At 42.0% G+C, this 23,772-nt stretch overlaps 1 protein-coding gene across 13 annotated transcripts in view; it reads right to left on the reverse strand.

Moving 5' to 3' along the window:
• szt2 (SZT2 subunit of KICSTOR complex) overlaps positions 1-23,772 on the reverse strand; it is a 102,283-nt gene that overhangs the window by 61,901 nt on the left and 16,610 nt on the right. For 9 of the 13 annotated variants that reach the window (XM_084953682.1, XM_084953678.1, XM_084953681.1 and 6 more), the window contains 19 exons: positions 21,902-22,032; positions 21,417-21,681; positions 20,133-20,310; positions 19,931-20,023; positions 19,654-19,729; positions 17,125-17,415; positions 16,822-16,957; positions 15,353-15,533; positions 14,915-15,100; positions 14,456-14,689; positions 13,991-14,228; positions 13,604-13,678; positions 13,282-13,420; positions 11,887-12,022; positions 11,033-11,153; positions 10,697-10,849; positions 10,076-10,178; positions 8,456-8,570; positions 4,233-4,320 (listed from right to left, as the gene is read on the reverse strand). In XM_084953682.1, the coding sequence (XP_084809808.1) occupies positions 4,233-4,320; positions 8,456-8,570; positions 10,076-10,178; positions 10,697-10,849; positions 11,033-11,153; positions 11,887-12,022; positions 13,282-13,420; positions 13,604-13,678; positions 13,991-14,228; positions 14,456-14,689; positions 14,915-15,100; positions 15,353-15,533; positions 16,822-16,957; positions 17,125-17,415; positions 19,654-19,729; positions 19,931-20,023; positions 20,133-20,310; positions 21,417-21,681; positions 21,902-22,032 (2,939 nt within the window). The remainder of the gene's footprint in view (positions 1-4,232; positions 4,321-8,455; positions 8,571-10,075; positions 10,179-10,696; positions 10,850-11,032; positions 11,154-11,886; positions 12,023-13,281; positions 13,421-13,603; positions 13,679-13,990; positions 14,229-14,455; positions 14,690-14,914; positions 15,101-15,352; positions 15,534-16,821; positions 16,958-17,124; positions 17,416-19,653; positions 19,730-19,930; positions 20,024-20,132; positions 20,311-21,416; positions 21,682-21,901; positions 22,033-23,772) is intronic. The other 4 variants (XM_084953688.1, XM_084953683.1, XM_084953686.1 and 1 more) reach the window with 1 other exon arrangement.

The following is a 23,772-nucleotide window of genomic DNA, read 5'->3' on the forward strand; positions in this document are numbered from 1 at the left end:
AATAACGAGGTCAGGTTATCCACAATCAATCCCTGTGGTTGCTCTAAACACTCAGAGACATTTTTTCTACTTTTGGCTCTGTATGATGTCACAGAGAGGGGACATTCCTAATATGGTCATCTCAGGCGCACAGCTTAAACATACGCTAACCTCAATATTGGAAACTATTACCATGATACTACTGTGGCACTCTATATACGAAAAAATATGTAAAAGAGTAATGTTGGGTCTGCTTTAATAAAGCAGCTCTTCTGCTGACAAAAGAAAACTAATCACACAAACACCTGGAGGAGACTTTAATACAGCCATCCAGTGATACTGCAGAATAAAGATCATTTCAGACTATGATGAGTGGAAGAAGCAGAGGAGGAATTTAATGAGTTATGCTTTGAGAAACCATGAAGTGAGGCCAGCATGTCTGCCTGAGACAGATTCCCAGAGCAACAGCCCCATCAACATGTCCGCAGGAGGAACAGCACCGGGCAGCAGAAACTCTTCACACCTAAACGTCTCAACTTTTTACTTTTAACATGAGTTAGCTGAAGGAAGACGTGTTTAAAATACACACACACACACACACATACTTAGTGGGATTATTCAGTGTGATGAAACTAAGGTGCACACAGTAGTTGGGTTTGTGTTGTGTGCAGGGCTGAAAAACATTTCTCTCTAAATTGAGTCCAATTTGGGAGTCACACCCCTCCACTACAGAACCCTTGTTCCCCAAAAGATGTGTAAACAAGGTAGGTGACAACTACCTTCTCTGTCAGCGCCCCAAGTCACACTCAGTGAGAGAAGAGGAGCAGTGAAGGGTGTTAGCAAAACTGTCTGCAGGTTTCCACTCCTCATCACTGTGTGTGCAGCGGAGCAGCATCAGCCACTGGCTTGTTGCACTGAGGGGCGCCACACAGTGCTACAGGCCTTCATTTATGCTTACTGGTAAATGGACCTGAGCACTCAAAGACCTTTATAATGCTACGCAGCACTAAAAAGCCTCCTCAGAAACTGAGAACTGCTTTGTGCAAAATCTGCGGCTGACAATGGTCACAGATAACAACGCATTACATTTTAGGCTGCAGGAAACATGAACATCTATAAAAAACATTTGACCCAACTATCCTTAAGAAATCAAAGTTCATCATATGTGGAAATGTTGCCACATGTATGTCAAAGCCCGTTATTAACACCAGGATAACCTAACTAACTGCTGCAAGTTAAGTTGTTGCTGCATTGCTGCCATTAATTGAAACAATGCATCAATGCAGTTACCATGTTTTTCAGTAGCTTACTAATGCATGTACATCTACGGAGTTTGACGGCTCTACACCACTCAAAACACTAGAAGCTGCCCTCTAGCAGACATGCCATTCACAAGATTGGCAGAACCCTCAAAGTCACTAAGATCTGAACACCAATGGCATCAATTTGAAGCTCCTACGTTGCCTCGTTCCCAGTTGTTCACAAACTTAGATGTTCATGCTGCTGACAACAATATCCCATCAGCCTTTTATGGCTGAGGTACAGAAGAGGATTAGGGCCACTGGGGAAAAAATCTGAGAAATTCAGGAAAAGAAGAAGAAAAAAAGATGTGCCCACTTTTTTTTTTTTCCAGTGGCCCTAATCCTCTTCCGTACTGAGGGGTACATATACATTCGTATATACGCAGCTAATCAACGTGGTTGACAGGCTCTGACAGCGTCCTTATGTGCCGGTGTTTTAGCGAGCAAAGCGGCTGATGTGGAGCGAAGCCACGTTAATGACAACGTGAACAACCATTGGAGATGTGAGCAGGACAGACGGAACAACTGACGGAGAAAGTGTGGACTTTATACCAGTTTTTAAATTGTGTTGATCGGCCACGTAAAACCAGAGTCATGATAAAAATATCTGCAATGTTTGGTTTTCTTCCTGAATACTGTCGTTGTTTATATTTACTGCGGGAAGAAACGGTAAAAACGGCGTTTTATAAGGAAAACGCTCGAAAGCCTGTGAGCAAAAACACCAAAAACCCCGCCCTTTCCTATTGGTCGAAAAATGTACCATGTCGACCAATCAAAAAATGATATGGCAACATGGCATTTAGTTGTTTAGGAAGGGGGAAGTTTTAGGAGTGACGGCGTGTTTGAGATGTGAGAGATTTGCGAAGTTTAGCACAAATGTTGTGTAGTTAGTGTGTAGTTAGTGTGTCGTTAGTGTGTCGTTAGTGTGTCGTTAGTGTGTCGTTAGTGTGTCGTTAGTGTGTCGTTAGTGTGTAGTGTAGTCAATAGTTTTGTTGTGTGTGTCAGAACAATGAGGCGACTGCTGAGTGTTACAGGTGTTACAGCAGTGATACATCTGCTGCTGTCAGGCCTGCAGGTATCAGGCTGTTGTTCTCCTTCATCTCATAGTGGACAGAAATTATTTTTGGAGCGGCACAAATAATTTGTGTGGCATCAGATTTGATGCAGAACAGCTGATTGTTCTGTAAATAGTTTGAAATGTTTGTTTAAAAAACGTCTTGGCTGCATTTTTAGGTAAACAGCTGAAAAAAACTTGTTTGCATAACTCAGTTACTTTTTTGAAGAAGTAACTATATCATTAACTGCCCAACATTGGTCATTATTTACTGTATGTTGCAGACAGAGTTACAGACTCTCTCCCAGACCACAGACTCATAATACAAGTCAGAGCTTTATAAATATATAAAAAAAGGAAGTTGTGTTTTCAAAACTGGAGTTCAAGTTATTTTTACTTCCAATAGTGTTAACATACTGCACAGGTCATCAACACGATTTTCTTTAATTTTCATTGTAAGTGGGCTGAAGCAGTTAATTAAAAGTAGTCTAACAGAAACGCTGTAATTTGATTATTTTAATAAACATGTAACTTGGATGCTGGCGTGACCACAGTGCTCACGTCTGCTGTTGCTCACAGTGGTCCAAGGGGACGCTCAGGGAGTTTGTGTGTTCGCTCGGACACGTGAAACATTAGAGGGAACATTGGTTATGACACAGGGTATGTAGTGTACCCTTATGTTATCTTATGTTAACAATATAGTTGCATAAAATATATATATTTAGAAATACCATTACAAATGCATCCTTACGTTCTGCTTAAAGACGAGGAGGTTCGACCTGAACCCACATGACAAAGTGTCCTTTGGGCCTTTTGGCAAGACACTAAACCCCAAATTGCTCCTGATGCAACCATCAGAGTGTGATGGGTGTGTGCACGCATCAGGTAAAAAGCACCTAAAGTGGACAAAATAAAGCACTGAGTGTTTGTGTGTGTCTTGTTGTAAGGAAGTGCTTTCAGTTCTCAGCAAAGACGAAAAATATAAAAAAGAGAAAATAGAAATACCGTCTATTTACCATTTCACGAGTCTGGATGCAGCATCTGTGTTTATAGTGTGAGAAGCAGCAATCTGCAGGTCAGGCTTTAAGTCACCAATTTGTAATTTAATTGGTGTAAAAGCTGAATTGGCTTTGACATCAGCTGCTTTGATTCTGTGGTTTGCTTTTCCCCTCATTCTTTTCAAGTAATGGTTATTTAAATATTGTCCCACTAAAACCAGTGCAGGGAGTTGTGTTCACCATCATGAGGTGATTTTGTTTCAGTGCTTTAGTCTTTAAGACAAACATGAAGATGGTGCAGATTAAGCCGCTGCCTTTTAATGACATTATTCTACAGGAGGTGATATTGTGCTGGGCTTTCTTCTTCACAAATATTAAAATGAAATGTTTGACAATGAACCACATTTTGCAGGCTGCAGCAAAGGATACTATTACTACTGCAGGCAGCCTTTGAACCATATGCATTCTCCATCATATGGATGATTTCTGACCTTATTTCTCAGCTACTCATAGTGACATCACTCCCAAATTGGCTTCATTATCGTGGTCAAATCAGAAAATCAAAGAAAAACAGAATTTGTTTGGCTTGCTAGCGAGGTAGAGCAATTTGTACATTACTATCAATACAGCACAATACTTTATGTTTTCCTTACTATAAAACAGCACATTAGTGGATAGAGCCTGTGATGTGAATAACTGTACAGATTAAAAGTTTCACAGTTTTACTGATGTTTACGTTCATTGCCGCCTTTTTACATTATTAACTCGTGTTGGTGGAGCTGCTCCAACTTTCCGAGCTGAGAGGGCGTTTCCGCCTGGGAAAATAATTCTGACTTCATTTGGAACGCACTACTACAACTTGGAAATGATTCTCAAGCCCTGATGTTTCCCAGTTCTCACCTGCACTCCCCACTCCATGCACCAGCAGCAGGATGTGCTTATCTACTTGTCCAACTGGCCGAGAGCCCTCCAAAGAAGACCTGGAGCCCTGAAAGACACATCAAAGATTTGGCAACAGTACTCTGATTTCAAACCTCAATGCAGATTACACCGGTATCCTTTAATTTGTGTGTGACAGTGCATCTCTGTGGGAGGTATATGTACATGGACTTGGCATCAAATGTGCTCATGCCTCCTGCCAATGTACCAAAACCCTCCCCCGTGCTTAATCTGGCTGGTAAACAGTGTGCATGTTCATATTTTGATAGACATCTGTTTTCTCTCTCTGCTTGTGCTAACAAATATTCAGTCCTTCGTACTTCGCTTCACGTTGTCCTTTCTGCCCGTTCCATGGGCACAGGATCCTCTGGAAATATGCTGAGAGGAAGATGAGATTTACTTCTGCTGCTTAATGTAAGTGCTTTCCAAAACTGTCCATCAGCCTTTCCGTGAGTGAATCTGAGGGAACGCAGCTGAAAACGTCTTGCTTTCCTGCCTTATCGACTGCACCCAGTGACTGACAGGCTCGGGTATAATCTCCCTTTCAGAACATCAGATAAGCTGCACAGAACCACCGGACCTGGAATTACAGTCACTGAACTAAAACTTGCCTGAATTCTCTGACCTTTGACTACAGGAAACTTCCAGAAGACTTAAAATCCCTGTTTTATTAATCCAATTAAGCAACAAACCTTCATGTACACACTGTTGTTTATTATCGGGAGGAAGTCCTTGAAGCATTTCACAGAAGAGTGGGAAATTAAAGGAAGATACTGGTCTCCACCAGTGCTACCCTTCAGCCTCCCAGTAGATAAAACTATGGTATCAATTTCAAAAGCCTATCTCACCTTCTTCTCAACTGCATTTTGATAAAGCTCGACCCCTGACCACTGAGATTCAAACTCATCCGAGATTTTCAGTAGATGCACCTATGGTCCAGCTTTAGTGGTCTGACAAGTGAAACTTTTACTCTAACACTCTGAGAGTAGATCTTAGTCTGAGATCTTAGTCTGAGAGTAGATTTTAATCTGAGAGTAGATCTTAGTCTGAGAGTAGATCTTAGTCTGAGAGTAGATCTTAGTCTGAGAGTAGATTTCAGTCTGAGAGTAGATTTTAGTCTGATATCTTAGTCTGAGAGTAGATTTTAGTCTGAGAGTAGATTTTAGTCTGAGAGTAGATCTTAGTCTGAGAGTAGATTTTAGTCTAAGATTTTAGTCTGAGAGTAGATTTTAGTCTGAGAGTAGATTTTAGTCTAAGATTTTAGTCTGAGAGTAGATTTTAGTCTGAGAGTAGATTTTAGTCTAAGATTTTAGTCTGAGAGTAGATTTTAGTCTGAGAGTAGATTTTAGTCTAAGATCTTAGTCAGAGTAGATTTTAGTCTGAGAGTAGATTTCAGTCTGAGATCTTAGTCTGAGAGTAGATTTTAGTCTGAGAGTAGATTTTAGTCTAAGATCTTAGTCTGAGAGTAGATCTTAGTCTGAGAGTAGATTTTAGTCTAAGATCTTAGTCTGAGAGTAGATTTTAGTCTGAGAGTAGATTTCAGTCTGAGAGTAGATTTTAGTCTGAGATCTTAGTCTGAGAGTAGATTTTAGTCTGAGAGTAGATCTTAGTCTGAGAGTAGATTTTAGTCTAAGATTTTAGTCTGAGAGTAGATTTTAGTCTGAGAGTAGATTTTAGTCTAAGATTTTAGTCTGAGAGTAGATTTTAGTCTGAGAGTAGATTTTAGTCTAAGATTTTAGTCTGAGAGTAGATTTTAGTCTAAGATCTTAGTCTGAGAGTAGATTTTAGTCTGAGAGTAGATTTTAGTCTGAGAGTAGATTTTAGTCTAAGATTTTAGTCTGAGAGTAGATTTTAGTCTGAGAGTAGATTTTAGTCTAAGATTTTAGTCTGAGAGTAGATTTTAGTCTAAGATCTTAGTCTGAGAGTAGATTTTAGTCTGAGAGTAGATTTTAGTCTAAGATCTTAGTCAGAGTAGATTTTAGTCTGAGAGTAGATTTCAGTCTGAGATCTTAGTCTGAGAGTAGATTTTAGTCTGAGAGTAGATTTTAGTCTAAGATCTTAGTCTGAGAGTAGATCTTAGTCTGAGAGTAGATTTTAGTCTAAGATCTTAGTCTGAGAGTAGATCTTAGTCTGAGAGTAGATCTTAGTCTGAGAGTAGATTTTAGTCTGAGAGTAGATCTTAGTCTGAGAGTAGATTTTAGTCTAAGATCTTAGTCTGAGAGTAGATCTTAGTCTGAGAGTAGATTTTAGTCTGAGAGTAGATCTTAGTCTGAGAGTAGATTTTAGTCTAAGATCTTAGTCTGAGAGTAGATCTTAGTCTGAGAGTAGATCTTAGTCTGAGATCTTAGTCTGAGAGTAGATTTTAGTCTGAGAGTAGATTTTAGTCTGAGAGTAGATCTTAGTCTAAGATCTTAGTCTGAGAGTAGATTTTAGTCTGAGAGTAGATTTTAGTCTACGACCTTAGTCTGAGAGTAGATTTTAGTCTGACAGTAGATCTTAGTCTAAGATCTTAGTCTGAGAGTAGATTTTAGTCTGAGAGTAGATTTTAGTCTACGATCTTAGTCTAAGAGTAGATTTTAGTCTGAGAGTAGATTTTAGTCTGAGAGTAGATTTTAGTCTAAGATCTTAGTCTGAGAGTAGATTTTAGTCTGAGAGTAGATTTTAGTCTAAGATCTTAGTCTGAGAGTAGATTTTAGTCTGAGAGTAGATCTTAGTCTGAGAGTAGATTTTAGTCTAAGATCTTAGTCTGAGAGTAGATTTTAGTCTGAGAGTAGATTTTAGTCTAAGATCTTAGTCTGAGAGTAGATTTTAGTCTGAGAGTAGATTTTAGTCTAAGATCTTAGTCTGAGAGTAGATCTTAGTCTGAGAGTAGATCTTAGTCTAAGATCTTAGTCTGAGAGTAGATTTTAGTCTGAGAGTAGATTTTAGTCTAAGATTTTAGTCTAAGAGTAGATTTTAGTCTGAGAGTAGATTTTAGTCTGAGAGTAGATCTTAGTCTGAGAGTAGATCTTAGTCTGAGAGTAGATCTTAGTCTGAGAGTAGATTTTAGTCTAAGATCTTAGTCTGAGAGTAGATTTTAGTCTGAGAGTAGATTTTAGTCTAAGATCTTAGTCTGAGAGTAGATCTTAGTCTGAGAGTAGATCTTAGACTAAAATCTACTCTCAGACTAAAATCTACTCTCAGACTAAGATCTTAGTCTGAGAGTAGATCTTAGTCTAAGAGTAGAATGTAGTCTGAGAGTAGATTTTAGTCTGACAGTAGGCTTAATCCATGTCTGGGAAACTAAGCCTGTGGCCCTCAGAGAGAACAAATTCCAGCGAGATCATCTTAATGGCATAATTGCTGTTATAACATAAGTCCACCAACCAACAGAAACACATCATAAAATGACACGTTGACAAGATTAAAGGAATAGTGCTACAGATAAACTGTGAAAAATGGGATTCTCAGAAAATCAAGCTGAACAGTCTCATACGTTTGATTTATTTATTTCTTATTTATTAACCTTTATTTAACCAGGAAGATCCCATTGAGATTAAAAACCTCTTTTTCAAGGGAGACCTGGCCAAGATAGGCAGCAGCAGGTGTCTCACAATTACAGAAATTACTCAAACGTTCTTGATCCGTCCCAGCCTTCAGCGCCTGCCTGGCACATACTCTACCTCTCTCCTTCTGCAGCTCAGGTTCATGCCTGTGGGCAGGTTTGGCACACCTGTGCTTTACCACCTCATCACCCTGCAGTATTTAAGGACCAGCTCATCCACCCACTCTGCCAAAACGTTACAGTCGTCAAAGCAATTTAGGCTCAAATTATGCTCCCAGTTAATTATCGGAGATTTTCCTTGTGCATTAAATTTCCCCCCGTGTGCCCGCCAGCAAACTGTCAGCCTCATTTCTGGATCCTTGCCTCTCTTGATACTTACCTGTCTGCCCACTCTCCACCCATGCCTGCACCTCTCGAACAGACTAAGACTCTGAACAAAAACCATATCATCATCTTTGAGTTTTATATACACAAAAACTCTAAATGTTTCAGAATGTAGACGTTTGTGTGGAACCTGCATTTAACTTTGCCTGTCCTGGCTTACATCATCACACAGTCCCCACATCTTAAGGTCCCACATCTCACAGTGAAATGATCTGTTATTGGTTGCAGTCAGCGGTGAACAGACTTGGTCACTTACTACAGAGTCCTCGGACATCGAAGGCTCTTGACTCCTGGCGAGCCCGATGCAGCGAGGCACGTGGAGGTTCCCGTCCATGTCGGAGTACTTCCCTGTTAGTGACGTTTCACAGAGTCTGGAAAGAGCACGAGGAGGTGCTTCTGTAAGTTGATGTTTTTCTGGATGAGCTGGTAATAATCATGTATTTAAGAAGAGAGAACCATCTCTGCCCGCACCATTACGACAAATGTCACACAATTTGTTGCTGCTTCTCAGTCTATTCTATCTGAAAATCACTCTCAGTGATGTTAAAGAAATGCTGGATATCTGAAACACATTAGAGGTAAATTACAATACTTACTTTCTGCTTTGCCTGTGCAGAGAAACGTCGATGTGCTGCCACTTTAAGTGTAGATAACCTGCTCTAATTACTCACGCTCCAATCAATACGTACGCTTGAATCCTCATCACAAATTCATGTCGGAGCAAAGATGCTGCTGAGGTGTAACATTACATACGTATCGCCGCTGTTTTTATCGTCACTACATCACCTCAGTAATATATATAAATACACACATTGACACACAGACTGATTTACATGAAACTCTGTATCCTGTTGTTTGTTTCCCGTTTTATTCTCAAACAAGGAATTTTAGCACTTTTCCTGCAGAACAACACACAATGAAACAGCTGATACGATCATCAGCTGATCACCTGTGTGCAGCAGCACATGCTTCGTGCTTTCCCTCTGCACCACATCCAGAGACGTCCTGAATAATAACTGAAATGGAATCACTGTGACTGTCTCAGCTATTTTTCCAGTGACAAACCCTTCAACTCAAAGACCGTCTGTCGCAGGTCCGTTCTAAGGAGAGCGATTGCTGAGGATGTGCGACTTAAATAAACAAAGAAACTAAATAGAAAAGATTAAATGCTACTGTTGGGATGACACACTGCTGGTTTGTAAAGAACAATGACTGCATGCCTGCCCTGTCAGGCCCGATTTATAACATTTGACGACGGTTCTTATGCAAATAAAATATTTTCTTTTCCAAATACATCAAAAACCCACATTTTAATGCCGTGGACTCCACCTTATGAATCAAACAAACACGCACACAAAGTGTTGTGTTTAACTCCAGCAAATCTTTAGTTAAACACAACACAGTAGGTTAACTGACTGACTGTGTTTCACTGTGAAGTCAACGGGGAACTGCGTCAGCAAGCATGAGAGGAAACGCTGGCTCCAATCTCAGAGTGAAAACTGCGATTTGGAAGCTCCTCCATCTGGCACAAACATCACAAAATTGTTTCCTTGCGATGTCCTGTTTGACAGCAGTTCAATTACCAGGAAGTCGGATTTCTCCTCCACCACACTGTTGTTGTAAGAACATCTGTGGGTGGATTTTTGCTTCCAGCAAACAAGATGGAAAAAAGTCAAGGAGAGCCGTGTCACAACAATCTTCACAAAGCTCTCGCAATATAGAGGAAAGTTTATACTGGAAACTTATACTGGGATGTTTATACTGGGAAGTTTATACCGGGAACTTTCTTTGAGTATCAGGGGGCGAAATGCTGAAAAATACTTTGGGGACAAAACTGGAGCCACTGGAGAAGAAAAGAAGTAACAGAGAGTCAAACCTGAGGTAGAAGACCGATTTAGTGGAACGCTCCTGGTAGACAAACATGTTCTTCCTGTTGACCACGCAGAACGCATTCAACACAGAGCGCAGGGCCTGGATCGCTGCGACAGGAAGACAGAAACATCCACGTTTACAGAACAAATCCACTGATTTAGGAACATCATCTTTGCTGGATTAAAACAGAGAAAGAACAACCACAGTCCCAACTGCAGCCCACTGCAACAACCAGCGTCCAACAGGACGTTACAGCAGTCGCTGCTGTGACTCGAGTCACTGCTCAGTCACAGGCACTTATTTCTAACTTCAGCTCTCTGTATCAAAGATTAGTCCAGGCCTCAGTATCATACTGGAATTGAAAAACTTGGATCATAACCTGAGTGAAAATATGGCAGTTAGCCATGAAAAAGAGGCCACGTGTTCCCAGTTAAAGCTAATTAAAATGCATGGATTCATAGCTACGGGTGCACATTTAATAACAGAATTATGAATCCTGTTTTTGCTTCGGAGCCATTTAAATCCTACACAGCGATTCCTCGGAGTAAGTAAGAAGAGATTTATAATACACTGAACTGAAATGACTGCATGCGTTTAAAGCCGAGCACCGGGACGTTCCTCTCACCTCTGGCCACTCCCATGTTGGGTCCCATCTTGAGGCGGGGGTGAATGTGGATGATTGTGCGCCAAACCACATCGCAGGCAAAGTGCCCTGGGATAAACTGCATGGTAGCAGCCAGATAATCTCTGGCCTGGTAGCTCTCCTCTGTGCTGTAATCTGTGGTTAGAGAAATACCAATATTTACAACTTTATTTGCAGAGGACTAACTGCAAAGAGGCGACATTATAGTGCAACATGACAGAAGACTGCAAATGTCTTATAGGCTCTAAAACCCTTTGTGAGGAATCCCAGCGTTGATATAAAACACTGTAAAACTACCTGCAGCTTGTTCTCACTCACCATCAGCGGTGTTGAGCCTCTGCCTGCAGTGAGGCTCACTCTTCCAGATGTCTTCCTCACTCTCAGCCACCAGCAGCTTGTTACACAGATGGCTGTCGTGCAGGTCCTGGAGCAGCATACGCTACAAAAACACAGAGTACTAGACTGAAAATGCAAGTTTCTATCCTCTTAAATGTCTGAAAATGATACAGCAATTAACCTCCTAGGACCTGCCGTCCACACATGTGAACATCACATTTTGGGTTATTTAGACTAAAATACTCAATTTTGCTCTACATGGGCCTGATATCCACTTACGAGGACATTATGCTGCTACTGTTCTATCAAAATTTGAAACGAATATCCTCAGATGTGGCTCTGATTTTTCTTAAAAACAAAAATAAGGTTGAAAAAAAAAATCTGGTAATTCTTTGTTTTTACATTCATCAGGTCCTAATCAGCCCAAATATGAAAGAGAAATTAAAAATGCTGCTGTGGAAGAGTTCGGGTCTTAGGAGGTTAATATAAACTTTGACGAGTTTATAGATTGTAGAAAAACAAACACAGAAAAAACATTTGGACCCAGTGTGCAACGCCCGCTCTCACCCAAAGCACACCAGCTGTGGGGAAGTACATTTAACTGAGTTTGGTATCTCAATCAATCAAAACAATCGTCCGAGCACAGGACACGCTTCAGGCTGCACAAATAATTAGCAGGTATTGACAGTTTGTGGACATGGACAGAACAGATACTGATAAAAGAATCTTTGCAAGACAAACTGGGTTATTATGTCTGTGAAACAACAGCATTGCTTCCATCGTTTGTGTTTCTGAAACAATGAAAGAGACGCAGCTTCGGGTGCTGCAGTAACTACCTGATTCACAACTCTGCACATTTCTCCGATCTTCCTGACCACCATTTGATGCAGCTGTAAGCATTCAGGCAACTCCTGCTCTTCCTCCTTCTTCTCCAGCTCCTCGGTGCCGACCTCTTTTCCCTCACTGAAGCATCTGTAACGACACAACACAGCCAAAGGACGAACAGCCGTGATCAAAGTTATGAAAGTAAGTTCAGACTTGTTTTTAGTGCTTCTAGTGTCAGAAAGGAAAAACTTTTGACTAAAAGAAAAATGAAAAATAAGAAAGAGTCAAAGGAAAACAACATTTGTATTTGATAGTCTTTCCCTCATAAAGATAACATCTGGCGACCTCCCATTAATGGTGAGTTTGACACCGTAGTATATATCAGTCGACCGTTGGAACATTTTCCGGGTTTTTCCAAGCGTACATGCATCGACCGAGACCGCCATCACTAACTTCTGATCCAAACTCAGTTTTTTTGATATGACAGAAACCGGAAGAGCCACAAGGGTTACAAGAGCTACAGAGCTGATAACTGGGAGCCATCCAGAAATACCTGACAACATGACCTACAAACAGACTGTACTGTTAAATAATAAGAACTTCAAATAACTGGAAGTAAATTTATTAGCACTGTGATGTTTCATGGATCAAATCCTTTCATGGTCACGAAGCACATACTAGAAGTTACAGTAACAACATGCAATAATAAGGTATGTAGTAAGTGTTTCAATTAAGAATAACTGGTTACCAGTCTGGACTTAGTCTGGAAGATAAGTCACAGAAAGTTCACAGAGCTCATGTTTATAAACCATACATGAAAAATATTACATGAGTTTAATATCTCCGCTTCTCAGAGAGGTTTAAAGCAAATCTTTGAGCAGCCAGGTCAAAAAACTATTACCACTAAAAAAGAAAAATGAGTAACTTGTGTAGTGAAAATTGTGTTGCAAATGAATAATGCATTTAATATCTGAGTGCACAAATGTGAAAAAAGAGAAATGCAATCTGACTTATCAACGTCTACCTCTCTGCAAGTCAGAGGGCCGGCGTCCTGCAGGTTTTAGATGTGTCCTTGATCCAACACAGCTGATTTAAACGGCTAAATTACTTCCTCAGCATGTCGTGAAGTTCTCCAGAGACCTGGTAATGAACTCATCATGTGATTCAGGTGTGCTGACCCAGGGTGAGATCTAAAACCTGCAGGACACCGGCCCTCGAGGCCTGGAGTTGGACACCCCTGCTTTAAACGGTTCTGATTTTTCATGTCTATAAAAATAAAAACGGATCCTTAAACAGGGGCTTCTTTGAAAACTTGTTACAGTTGTTTCAATTAAAACCTGTATAGTTGTTTTTAGGTCACTTGTTACTAAATGAATGAAAAATGGGAATCACTAAATGACTCTGACCTGGAGTGGGAGTAGACCGTCACTCTGTCCTGGTGGATCTTAACAATGAGCCAGAAGTCTGGCATAAGCCGGGCCTGGCACTCCTGTTCATCCAGGGTGGGGCTCTCACACTCAGAGTCGCTGCTGCCACCATCATAACCTGTGAATACAGCATTACGTCTGTATTTAACATCTTTCCACCATTCTTCTGAAGACGCATTGACATGAATTGTCTATAACCTAAGAATTAAGACTCTGTAAAGCAGACATTACACTTTGAACCTGTCTGATTTCAGACTCTCCCCCACAGGGAGCCTCTCACTCAGCTTTGTGCAGCACTTACCCTGCATGTCTGAGTCCAGGCTGCCTTGGCTGGAGACGACACTCTGGACTCGACTCGGCCTGAGTTTGCCGCCACCTGAGGAAAGAAAACAAGAAGTGATAGAGGAGCGTGTCTCTGTTCTACGCAGATTAAACTACAGAGCTGAAACCCGAACGGTGCACCACGCTGAAAGAATCGGTTACTGTTACAATTTCTTCACATTTTACTTTTACATGGACTTTATTTTTTTAATACTTGTATTTATTAAGATTTATTATGCATTATATTTATCTTTTTGGAATGAATAAAGTACAAATGTAAGGTATTTTATCATCACTGGACATGATGATGATACGCAACAAAGCAGTGAAACAAGCAAACCTAAACAGGTATGAATGTGAAACTCACTGTGAGAGGCCGACTGCACGGACTCAGCCAGGCTGACACTCGATGGTGTCTTTGGGGGTGAGCTGGCCTCTGTGCAGCTCTCTGCCTGCAGCTGGGGGGTACTGGGCTGACCTCTGTCCCCAACCATGCTAACAGAGTCATCTGCTTCAGGCTTCAAGGCTGTAACTGCTTCACCAGCGTCCGGAGTCGTGTCACTGACAGCATCAGCAGCAACACTGGCTGGCTTCTTGTCCTCACTCTGCACAGAGTTCAAGTAAAAATTAGAGTCATTCTGTGTGATAAACTCCTGCAGATAAACTCTACCAACTACACGTCTTAAAATTTAACCTGATTTATTTCTGATCATGGATTTATGCTGATGTCAAGCAGCTTATAAAAACAAGCTGAATGCACAGCTGGACAGATAAAGGCTGATATGATGTATTTTTCCCTCCTCGGCACATCACAGTCACTGATGTATCTAACCTCACTGTCGGCCTGAGCTTCTGCTTCACTCTCGAGCGTCGTGGTCTCCGCCTGAGCTGCAGCACTGCAGGATATGGTGGCGGCAGCAGGGTGTTGTGGGGGGGATGCTGTGCTCTCAGACAGCCTCTCGGTCTCTCGGATCCTCTGTGGGTGCAGTCTGCTCAGAGACATGTAGTAGAAGCCGGCCTGTTCTCCATTTAACACATAGCCAGAGAAAGACATCCTACGAAACTCCTGCAAGATAAACAAACGTTGTACTTTATATTCATACGTCCATCTATACAGAAATAAACCTCTGTGCATGCCTGTGAATCAGCCTGTAGGCACATATGCAAATTAAAGATTCATTAATTAACTCCTATCATGTTCTCATACAAATATGTGCAGACATGTTTTTGTAGAACATTCCTGGAGAAACTTTGTTTTGTCTCAAGTTTAAATCCTGTTTGTTCTTCTTGCCTCTTTGAATTTTTCCAGGGACTGTTCAGGCCCAAAGACAAACTGAAGCGGGACTTCCTCACAGTGACAGTGCGGTCGACCGCTGGAGCGCAAAACGTGCTCCGCCACTTTCTGCAGCGTGGCCGGGCCGATGACCCGAGAGTGACGCAGAGCAGAGACGATCTCATCCTCCAGCAGCCAGCGGATCTGAATCACACCGAGAGAAACCAGGATAAGAGCAGCACTGCTAGTGTGTGTGTGTGTGTGTGTGTGTGTGTGTGTGTGTGTGTGTGTGTGTGTGTGTGTGTGCACAGTAACAGCAGGAAGCACAGATCTCTGTTCAGTGAATTTTTCACAAAGACACAAAGACTGTTAGAAGTGCTCTTGTGAAGTGTACGAACGCTGCACGCTTCAGTAATGTGGGAAAGCTGCCCACCTGTCACGTGTGTGAGGACTCACCTCGTCCATTGTGGCCAGGATTGCCAACTTGTGAGGAAGTGGGAGTTTGGATAAGGGGTCACCAGAGATGCCGTTGACACTTCCTCCCCTCAGACTGTCCAGCACGGCCATCAGCTCCTCATCAGAGCGATAGGAGGAGGGCTGCCCTGGTGAACGATTCATGCTGCTCTCTGAGGTGTACCTACACACAGAGACAGCTGACGTGAACATCGTGGAGTCCACACTCAGACTGACTCAAAGACGCAGTGCGTGCATGTTGTATGGGTCTCCTGCCAACAGCTTCACTCTGGTGCTGCTGCTAATCATCACTTCCAATCCCGTCAATTTAATCTAAAATAAGCAATAACTACTGAACATGAAGACAAAAATTACAATTGATTATTTTTGTCAAATTGGTTTTTAGGTTTACACGATGATAGAAACAATAATAACTTGGTAGCAGGAAATTAGCAGTCTTTGAATGAAAAATGACTAAAATAAGATATTTTCTGTGGATAAAATAATCAATTAATTCAGAGTAACAGTTGTGACTTGAAAAAATGAAATAAATAAAAGGAAACAGCACGTGTTTACTTGTAGTAAAATGAATGGAGTGATATTTCAGATCTGCTGGTGTAGTCATCAGTGAAATACAGACACAGACACAACTGCTGCTTTGCTTTTCTAAGACTTGTTGGAGTCTCTCTTCCAACTGTCAGTTCAGCCTTTTCTATAACTGTTCAGTGAGATCCAGACTCATGCTGCAGTGTTTTCTTAGATGTGCATTATGGATGATTATATACAGGCAGATAGAGGTCCAGGGTCCTGAGTGGGGTGTGTCTTAAAATGAAGCTCCGCCTCTATCTCACAGAGCTGTTTTTTACTTTCAAAGCTTGTGACTTGCTAAAATGCTCTCATTTAGTTTCATCTGTCCGACATTTATTCATCTCTTCATCTGGCTGCAGACTATTCCAGCTGTCACAGGTTGAGAGATGGTGTACACCTTGGACGGGTCACCAGTCTTGTTGCAGAGCTAACGAGCACTAGGACTGGGTAACATAAACGTTGACAAACTGTGGTCCAGTTTGTCGTGTTTCTCTTTCAAAGGTGTTCCTGGTTCATCTGTGCTGGAGCCACTTTAATTCAGAGAGCAGTGCAGAAAGATACTTTGTTCTCTGAAAGGGTCTGTTTTTGGTTCATTTTTCACCAGTTTCCTTTCATTCTGTTTGCTTTTTGTGGTCAAATCCAGGAAAGTGAGTAAAGTGCTGCCCAAAGAGGCATCAATAACTCTTTAAAGGCCATTTGAGAAATTCACTGCAGGATAAGCAACGTCACCAGTTTCTGTCTTTATTTCTGCTCCATGTCACCGCTTTTAAAAAGGTCAAAGTGTGATTTCATTAAAATCCTACCAACGCTCCTACAAAGGATCTTTACTGCAATCGATCAGGATGTAAAAATGAGATAAAAAAAAAGTGGATTTTGCACACGACCTGTTATGATGGAAGTCCGCCATGGCTTCGATCTCCAGAGGCAGCGTCAGAACAAAAATATCCAGCGTGACTGAGAGTTCGTTCAGATCTACAGACTGCACCGCCTCAGCGTTCTCCAGGCAGGAAATGACCTCGCCTGCAAACACAACTGTGAAGTAAGCTCGGGAACAAAATTAACAGTGTGAAGAAGCAGCTCTTTGTCCAAAGTGGTGATTTATAGAAGCAAAACAGTAACACAGCTTTAGATGTGCTTCCTTGCACAGAAAGAAGCCACTTAGGTGGAAAGCAGTCAGCTGTACTCACCCAGGCACGTGGGCAGCGTCTGTATGGGCACGGAGCCATGGCAGCTCTTCATGTTGACAGAGCAGGTAATATGAACAAACAGTGGTGGCATGTCCAGCTGTGGGGCCTCGTTCTCCAGCAGGGACTCTCCCTCCAGGATGCTGAACGAGTCCTGGTCCTGGTTCACGGTGTTGGAGTCAGACAGGGACTGGTCCTCACCCTCTCCCTGGGAGCTGTTGCCTGGGTGCTCCTCATACTCCACCACCAGATCTGTGTCACTCTCCGTCATTATGCAGGAAGACGGCACATTTTCTGCAAGTGTAGCAAGACAACTTTAAAGTAGTCCTAAGAATCATAAAATCTCTGCAAACTCTTTTTGTTGTTTCACGTCTTTGGTTAAATAAGGTTTTAGGAAAGATTTATTTTACTTTCAGACTTTTTAATGAGCCACAGGGACCAGGTGGATCCTGCCTGTTATGCATTGTTGTGCATATGTGGGCTACATGCCAACTACGGGAAAAGCGACCCCTGTCTCGACGTTGTTCTCTCGATAATGCAGGACTGCATTGGGCGTTCCAGGAAATAAAGGACTCCACATGAACGTCTGGGATTCCTGAAGGTTACTCACCGAGTTATAATAACTTATGTGTTTGTGTCAGTGTCTAACAGTAAAGGCATATAACTGTATATGAATACATAGACGAGTATCAGACACCTGTACAGAAATCATTTTACTGCTACAATACAACCTGCATTATTAACATTGTATTAGTAATATATCCTACAGCACTGATGTTGCATTAGAGATGTTTATTAAAGTTATTGCCACCATGTTAACCTTTTTATTACAGGTGCAGCTATAATTATTTTATACACATTGCATGTTTGTGCTCATTCAGAGTTGATGCTCAGTCTATTAAAGAAGGTTTTAAGCTTTGTGAAGCGCTATGTCCTCACAATCTATAGTGTAGGTGACTTGGAGCACAGAAGGATTGTGTACACGCTTACAAACACATAATCCAGAAGCCTGCCAGGCCAAAGGCCCGAAATTCATTTAGCTTCTAACTGCATTTCAGTTTGCTTGGTAACAGATGACAGAAGACAAGTCAAGAAAAGGACCTCAGGGACCGTCTGGGCTTGAAATTTATTGCCATGTATGGAAGGTGTTATAGAAAGAGGAACTTCTGTGTCTGTTTTTAGCCATCTAAGATGTACCATTTACTGTAATCGACGCATTTGATCTGTGATCGACGCATTTGATCTGTGATCGACGCATTTGATCTGTGATCGACGCATTTGATCTGTGATCGACGCATTTGATCTGTGATCGACGCATTTGATCTGTAATCGACGCATTTGATCTGTAATCGACGCATTTGATCTGTGATCGACGCATTTGATCTGTGATCGACGCATTTGATCTGTGATCGACGCATTTGATCTGTGATCGACGCATTTGATCTGTGATCGACGCATTTGATCTGTGATCGACGCATTTGATCTGTAATCGACGCATTTGATCTGTAATCGACGCATTTGATCTGTAATCGACGCATTTGATCTGTAATCGACGTATTTGATCTGTAATCGACGTGAGAAGGGGCGTTAACCCTGATGTTATAAAAGCATTTTCAAGTGTATTCTTAGCAGGAGACGTGTGCTGATGTGATGCTGCAGCCTTCTTCTCCTGTGTGTGTTTGACTGCACTCTTCTGGGCCTCTGCCGTTTGTTTCATTGCTCCACATTTATTGAATCCGGGACACCTCAAAAGGAGGCGATGTGTCTCGCGTTTCTAAAACATGAAACAGAAGTCGCTGAAATAACGACGTATAAGGCTGATTAAAAACTAACTGATGAAGCACTAAACACAAAACTCCTGGATATTAAATGTGAAATGAGCCGTACTGAAATGATCAGTTTAACTGGGCTCGGCCTCAGAGTCTTCCTCATCTTCACCCTGCTTTGAGTTAAAGAAGCAACACCTTCTACACCTTTCTCCCAGACACTGAAGTCACCATAACGATTGCTTTCCATTATAAAACAGCCAGTTGTGTAACGCTCATGAGCAGGCAGGTGCTGTTAGTTATTGACTGGAGAGAAATATCTGAATGTAGCATTTAGGGCTCAGAGCACAGGATGGAACGACTGCTGAAAATTCACTCGTTTTATTTTCCCTTTCTATCAATCACACCTTTTATCTTTTGTAGCCTCCTCCAACAACAACAGCCCTTTTGTTGAGTCACGTTTTCACAGTAATTTCGATGATTCCACTATCAGCCTTTTGGCTACAGGGGGCAAGTTATCAACAGCTACAGGAGGAAGAAAAGAAACAACAAACACAAAAAAGCTGCGATACTCCTGCACAGAAGCTTCAGGGAAGATTAGAAGTATAACAACTTCTGCTTAATGAAGGACGAAACATGAAAGGTCCTCAACTTTTAATATTTGTTACTGCTGAACACTGAACAACTGTGAATGTGTGACCACAGTGCTGACGGGAGACTAACAACAAACCCAAACTAAAGGCAAGCGTTTCAGAACGGCCTTTACCGTCTTCAGTGGCGGGCTCAGCTTCTGACAGCAGCTCTTCACTCGGCCGTCTTTTCATCTCGCCGTCCTCCGACTCCTGTGAAGGAAAATCAGAGCAGCAAGGTTCATGCTCAGATATCACTCATCTCTCTCTTCGGTTTGCTTCTCTGAAATAAACAGTTTTTAGTTTCCCCCCCACATCTGATTTGTGCAAATCCTTGATGATATCCATCCCTCGTTATAACATCTAACCTGCTATGTGACGTATGATATTGTAGCAAATTTATAGCAAACTCACCTCTTTCTTGGATGAAGGTGGAGAGTAGTAGAAGTAGTGTGGATTGGAGGGAACACTTTTGAAATACTGAGAAAGGATCTCCATGAATTTATCCTGACAACAGTTTAAAATTGAAATGATAATTATTTAAAGCCGTTAGCTTTCTGGTCCAAGAATCAGCTTTAAGGAACTGAAGAGTACGGGATTCCCCTTCAGACACTACCTGTATTATTTTGTGCAGATCTGGATACACGTCACACGTGGGTTGTGTCTGCAGCAGCGTCAGAGGGAATTCTGGTATCGTTCCTTTCTTGGGCTCTTCCTTGATCGGTGGAGATGTAGCAGCAGAGGAATCGGGAGCTCCTCTGGATTCAGCCTCACTGGTGTCCTCCACTTCAATACTGCAGCCAGAAATATCATGTCAGTTAACATGAATCTTATTGCACACTGACCTTAAAACAGTCGTTAGAAAAGTGCTATGGAAGGAAAAAAGCCAACACACTGACAGCAAACTTATGAACTGGAACGTGTTAAAGGACAATTAGAAACATCGTGTGGTGGTTTGTTGCTTTATTTGAATGATGACTGGTGAAAGTGAAACATGCATTTATCACTTCTCAAACAGCTCTGACATCCTGGAGGTCTCAGAGCGCCACATTATTCCAACAGAGCACCCCCCTGTGGGAGCACCCCACTGTGGGAGCACAGGCCCACCGGTGGCAGACTGCATTTAGGAAACAGACACCATCTCTACTTCTTACATTACAAACATTTTCATGAAGCTAAATGACACTAAAACTTTGCTTAGTTGTATCATAGTTTTGTGCTGTTTTTGTTCTTCTCACTCTTCAATCAAATGGTGGCAAAAGGCCCCCCCCGACCCCCCCCCCCCCACCCACCCAAGGCTCCTGTCAGAGATCTCATCCTGGTAAACTGGAGCTCTTCTTCCCCACGCTCGCTTGCTTACAGGGGCTGGTCTGGAGGTTTTCTCTCCAATGTTATAGTTTTTACTGCAGTTTACTAAGTCTTTCCCTGACAATGTAAAGCACAGTGAGAAGACGGGTGCTTAGAAGTGTGACTACAAAAAACACAGATTTGTTTATAATATAACTAAACCCTCTTTTTACAGAAAAGTGGAGAATAAATAAAGTTCATTAATATAACAAACGAATCAAAGTATGTTTGAGTCACACCAACATCAGCACATGTGAAGAAAAACCTGACGTAGGCCTCTGTGGATGTGAATTCACCAGCTCAGACAGCACCATCTGCTGGACAGTTTAGATCATTACCAAATGACTAAACTATATCCTGATGGTTTGCATGCCACTAGCCCCAGATAAACAGATCCACAGAGATGGGCAGAAACGTGGGTTACTCCCTATGCTGAGATGTTTTATGTAAACCAAAATATAAGAAGGTGATAAGCTGTAACTTAACTTTGTTAAATAGAAGCAAGTTATTTCTCAAAAACTGGCATGTGTCTGATTCTGATGATTGGCTTCACCTGCATGAAGAGGCCACTTTGTCATCGAGGTGCTTCCCCCCAGCTTCACCAATGATGAACGTGGCAGGGCTCCTTGAAGCTTTCAGAGGCCCTCCTCCCCATCCTGGAGTCTTGCCGTGTTCCCTGAAGACCCTGATGTGCCCACATAGCGTCTGCAGGAAGGAGGTGATGTCGATCTCCTGCAGCGATTCTTCACAGTAGTCCATCGCCATCAGGACGTCCTGGGAGCTGATGTTGTAGGACTGCTGCAGGCTGCGGTATACACCTGACAAGAACATGGACGCGTGACCAAACGACGCTCAGACGAGTTTCAGTCACTGTATTTTAACACCTGTGAAATCATGGACGACTGTGACGTGTTGCACTGCTGTGATGAACTTAACCTTAGATCCTCATTTTTGTGTGTGTGTTTTGATGGAGTGAGGATGTTTCTTTTTGACTACTCAGTTAAGCTTGAAGCATTTGTGTTGGTGGACACAGATCACCTTTGACGTAGCTCTGGTAGTAATGCTCCTGCAGCATGCTGCAGTAGTTGGCCAGCTCCTTGTGTTTGTGAGGCTGAGACAGGAGGTCGGTCCAAGGAGACGGACTGCTGCGATCCTGAGATAGAGACCTGCTGGGGAACAACAGCACAGAAAAGACACTGAGAAGAGGAACCCGGGTCTGACAGGATGATGAAGGATCAGTTGAACCCACAAGGATAGATTACGTTAGTACATAAAACCTCAATTTCACACATGTAGAAAACAGTGCTGGTTAAAATACAGACAGTTCCACTGCACCTAGTTTTGCATAAGCACTTACATGTAAGCATGAACCCATATCTACACCACAGTACAGGCCCAGTCACAAGGCCGAGAGACCAGTCGATGAAACCCTCACAAGCCAAAATCCTTCTGACCGACTGCTAAATGACCGACATGCATTTCCCAAAGCAAATAAATTTGAATGTTTCCATGTTAACCAGTGGTTGTTGACTGGTCTCTGTGCTTATGTGACTGGGACTGGGGATTAAGCATCATCGAAGGAGCCAATAAGCCTGTGAGGGAGAGCTGAACCTCCACAGCAAGCATCTGAAGCGCTGAATGAGGGGAGGAGCAAACATGATTTATCAGGACAAAGTCAGACGAGTCTGATCATTTAACAATATTTCTATTTTTAACCTAAGTGTAGAAATTATTTGTGTGTGTTTATAGGTTTGTAGTTTAAACTTAAAATAAGACACAAAAATCTAAACAACAGTCTTGATTCAGTATTGACACCCAGAGTTACCTGTTAGTTAAGCACAGGAAGTCTTTTATTGTTTCCCAGTTAACCCATTCTAAGTATTAGGATAGACTCCAGACTCCAGTATGCTTCTGTTTATAAACATCAGCATAACTTTACATGTTTACAAATATGTCATGGCCCCATGGTGTCAGTTTAAGCATCATCATTCCCGCTACATCAGCGGTTCACAAACTGTGGTACGCGTACCACTGGTGGTACTTTGGCTCCATCTAGTGGTACGTGGGAAGTCTCCAGATTAAATGATATCTGGCACGTTCTGGTTCAAACGTACAGCTCTGCTGTCACTTCCAACATAAATGAAGACAGAAAACTAAACAGCAGTGACGTTTGTAGGGTTACTGAAGTTGGGCTACCTGGTATATAACGATGTGCTACGTGATCGCTAGCAACACAGCTATGTTAGCATAAACACAGTGAAGCTGGAGGATGAAGCTAACTTTTTTCCACTCGATAAACGTTAACATGAAGGTTCCTGATGGTTAGAGACAAATGCAATCGCATGGCAGGATGCTGTAAACGGACCAAACTTCAGTCAGGAGAACAACTGAGATAATCCATCCACAATACGAGGTTAGTCAGTAATATACTGCTGCTGGGCTGGAGTTACATCCTAAGGGTTTAAACACTGAGCTGTAAAATGAACAGTGGTGATAAAAACCGAGAGGCCGACAGTGATCACTGACTGTTTTTATGGGCTTGTTGAGATTAGAACAAGGTACAAAGCATTAAAACATGTTAAAAACACAGCAGCCTTAATAAACACGGAGCAGTTTGTTCAGACGTCATCACTTAACGATTGGCTATCCCACCTGCTGTGACTGTTTTAATGCAGCACAGTTGTTAGTATTATGACGTGTCACATGACAGTTAAAATAAATAACATTCATATAAGAAATAAAACTGTCTCGTGTAAACTGCATGTGGTGTTAAATAGGCTGATCTACACTGTTCAGAGTGCAGTGTCTGTGTGACACTGTTATATAGAATAACAGGTATAAATACTCATCCCTGACAAATACACTGCCGACCTGACAGAGTTTGGCTTCAAATGTCACTACAATCCACA

Source organism: Perissodus microlepis, chromosome 15, assembly GCF_051167445.1.
Source record: "Perissodus microlepis isolate ML-2025 ecotype Zambia chromosome 15, ASM5116744v1, whole genome shotgun sequence".
In the NCBI taxonomy this organism is placed as follows: Eukaryota; Metazoa; Chordata; class Actinopteri; order Cichliformes; family Cichlidae; genus Perissodus; species Perissodus microlepis.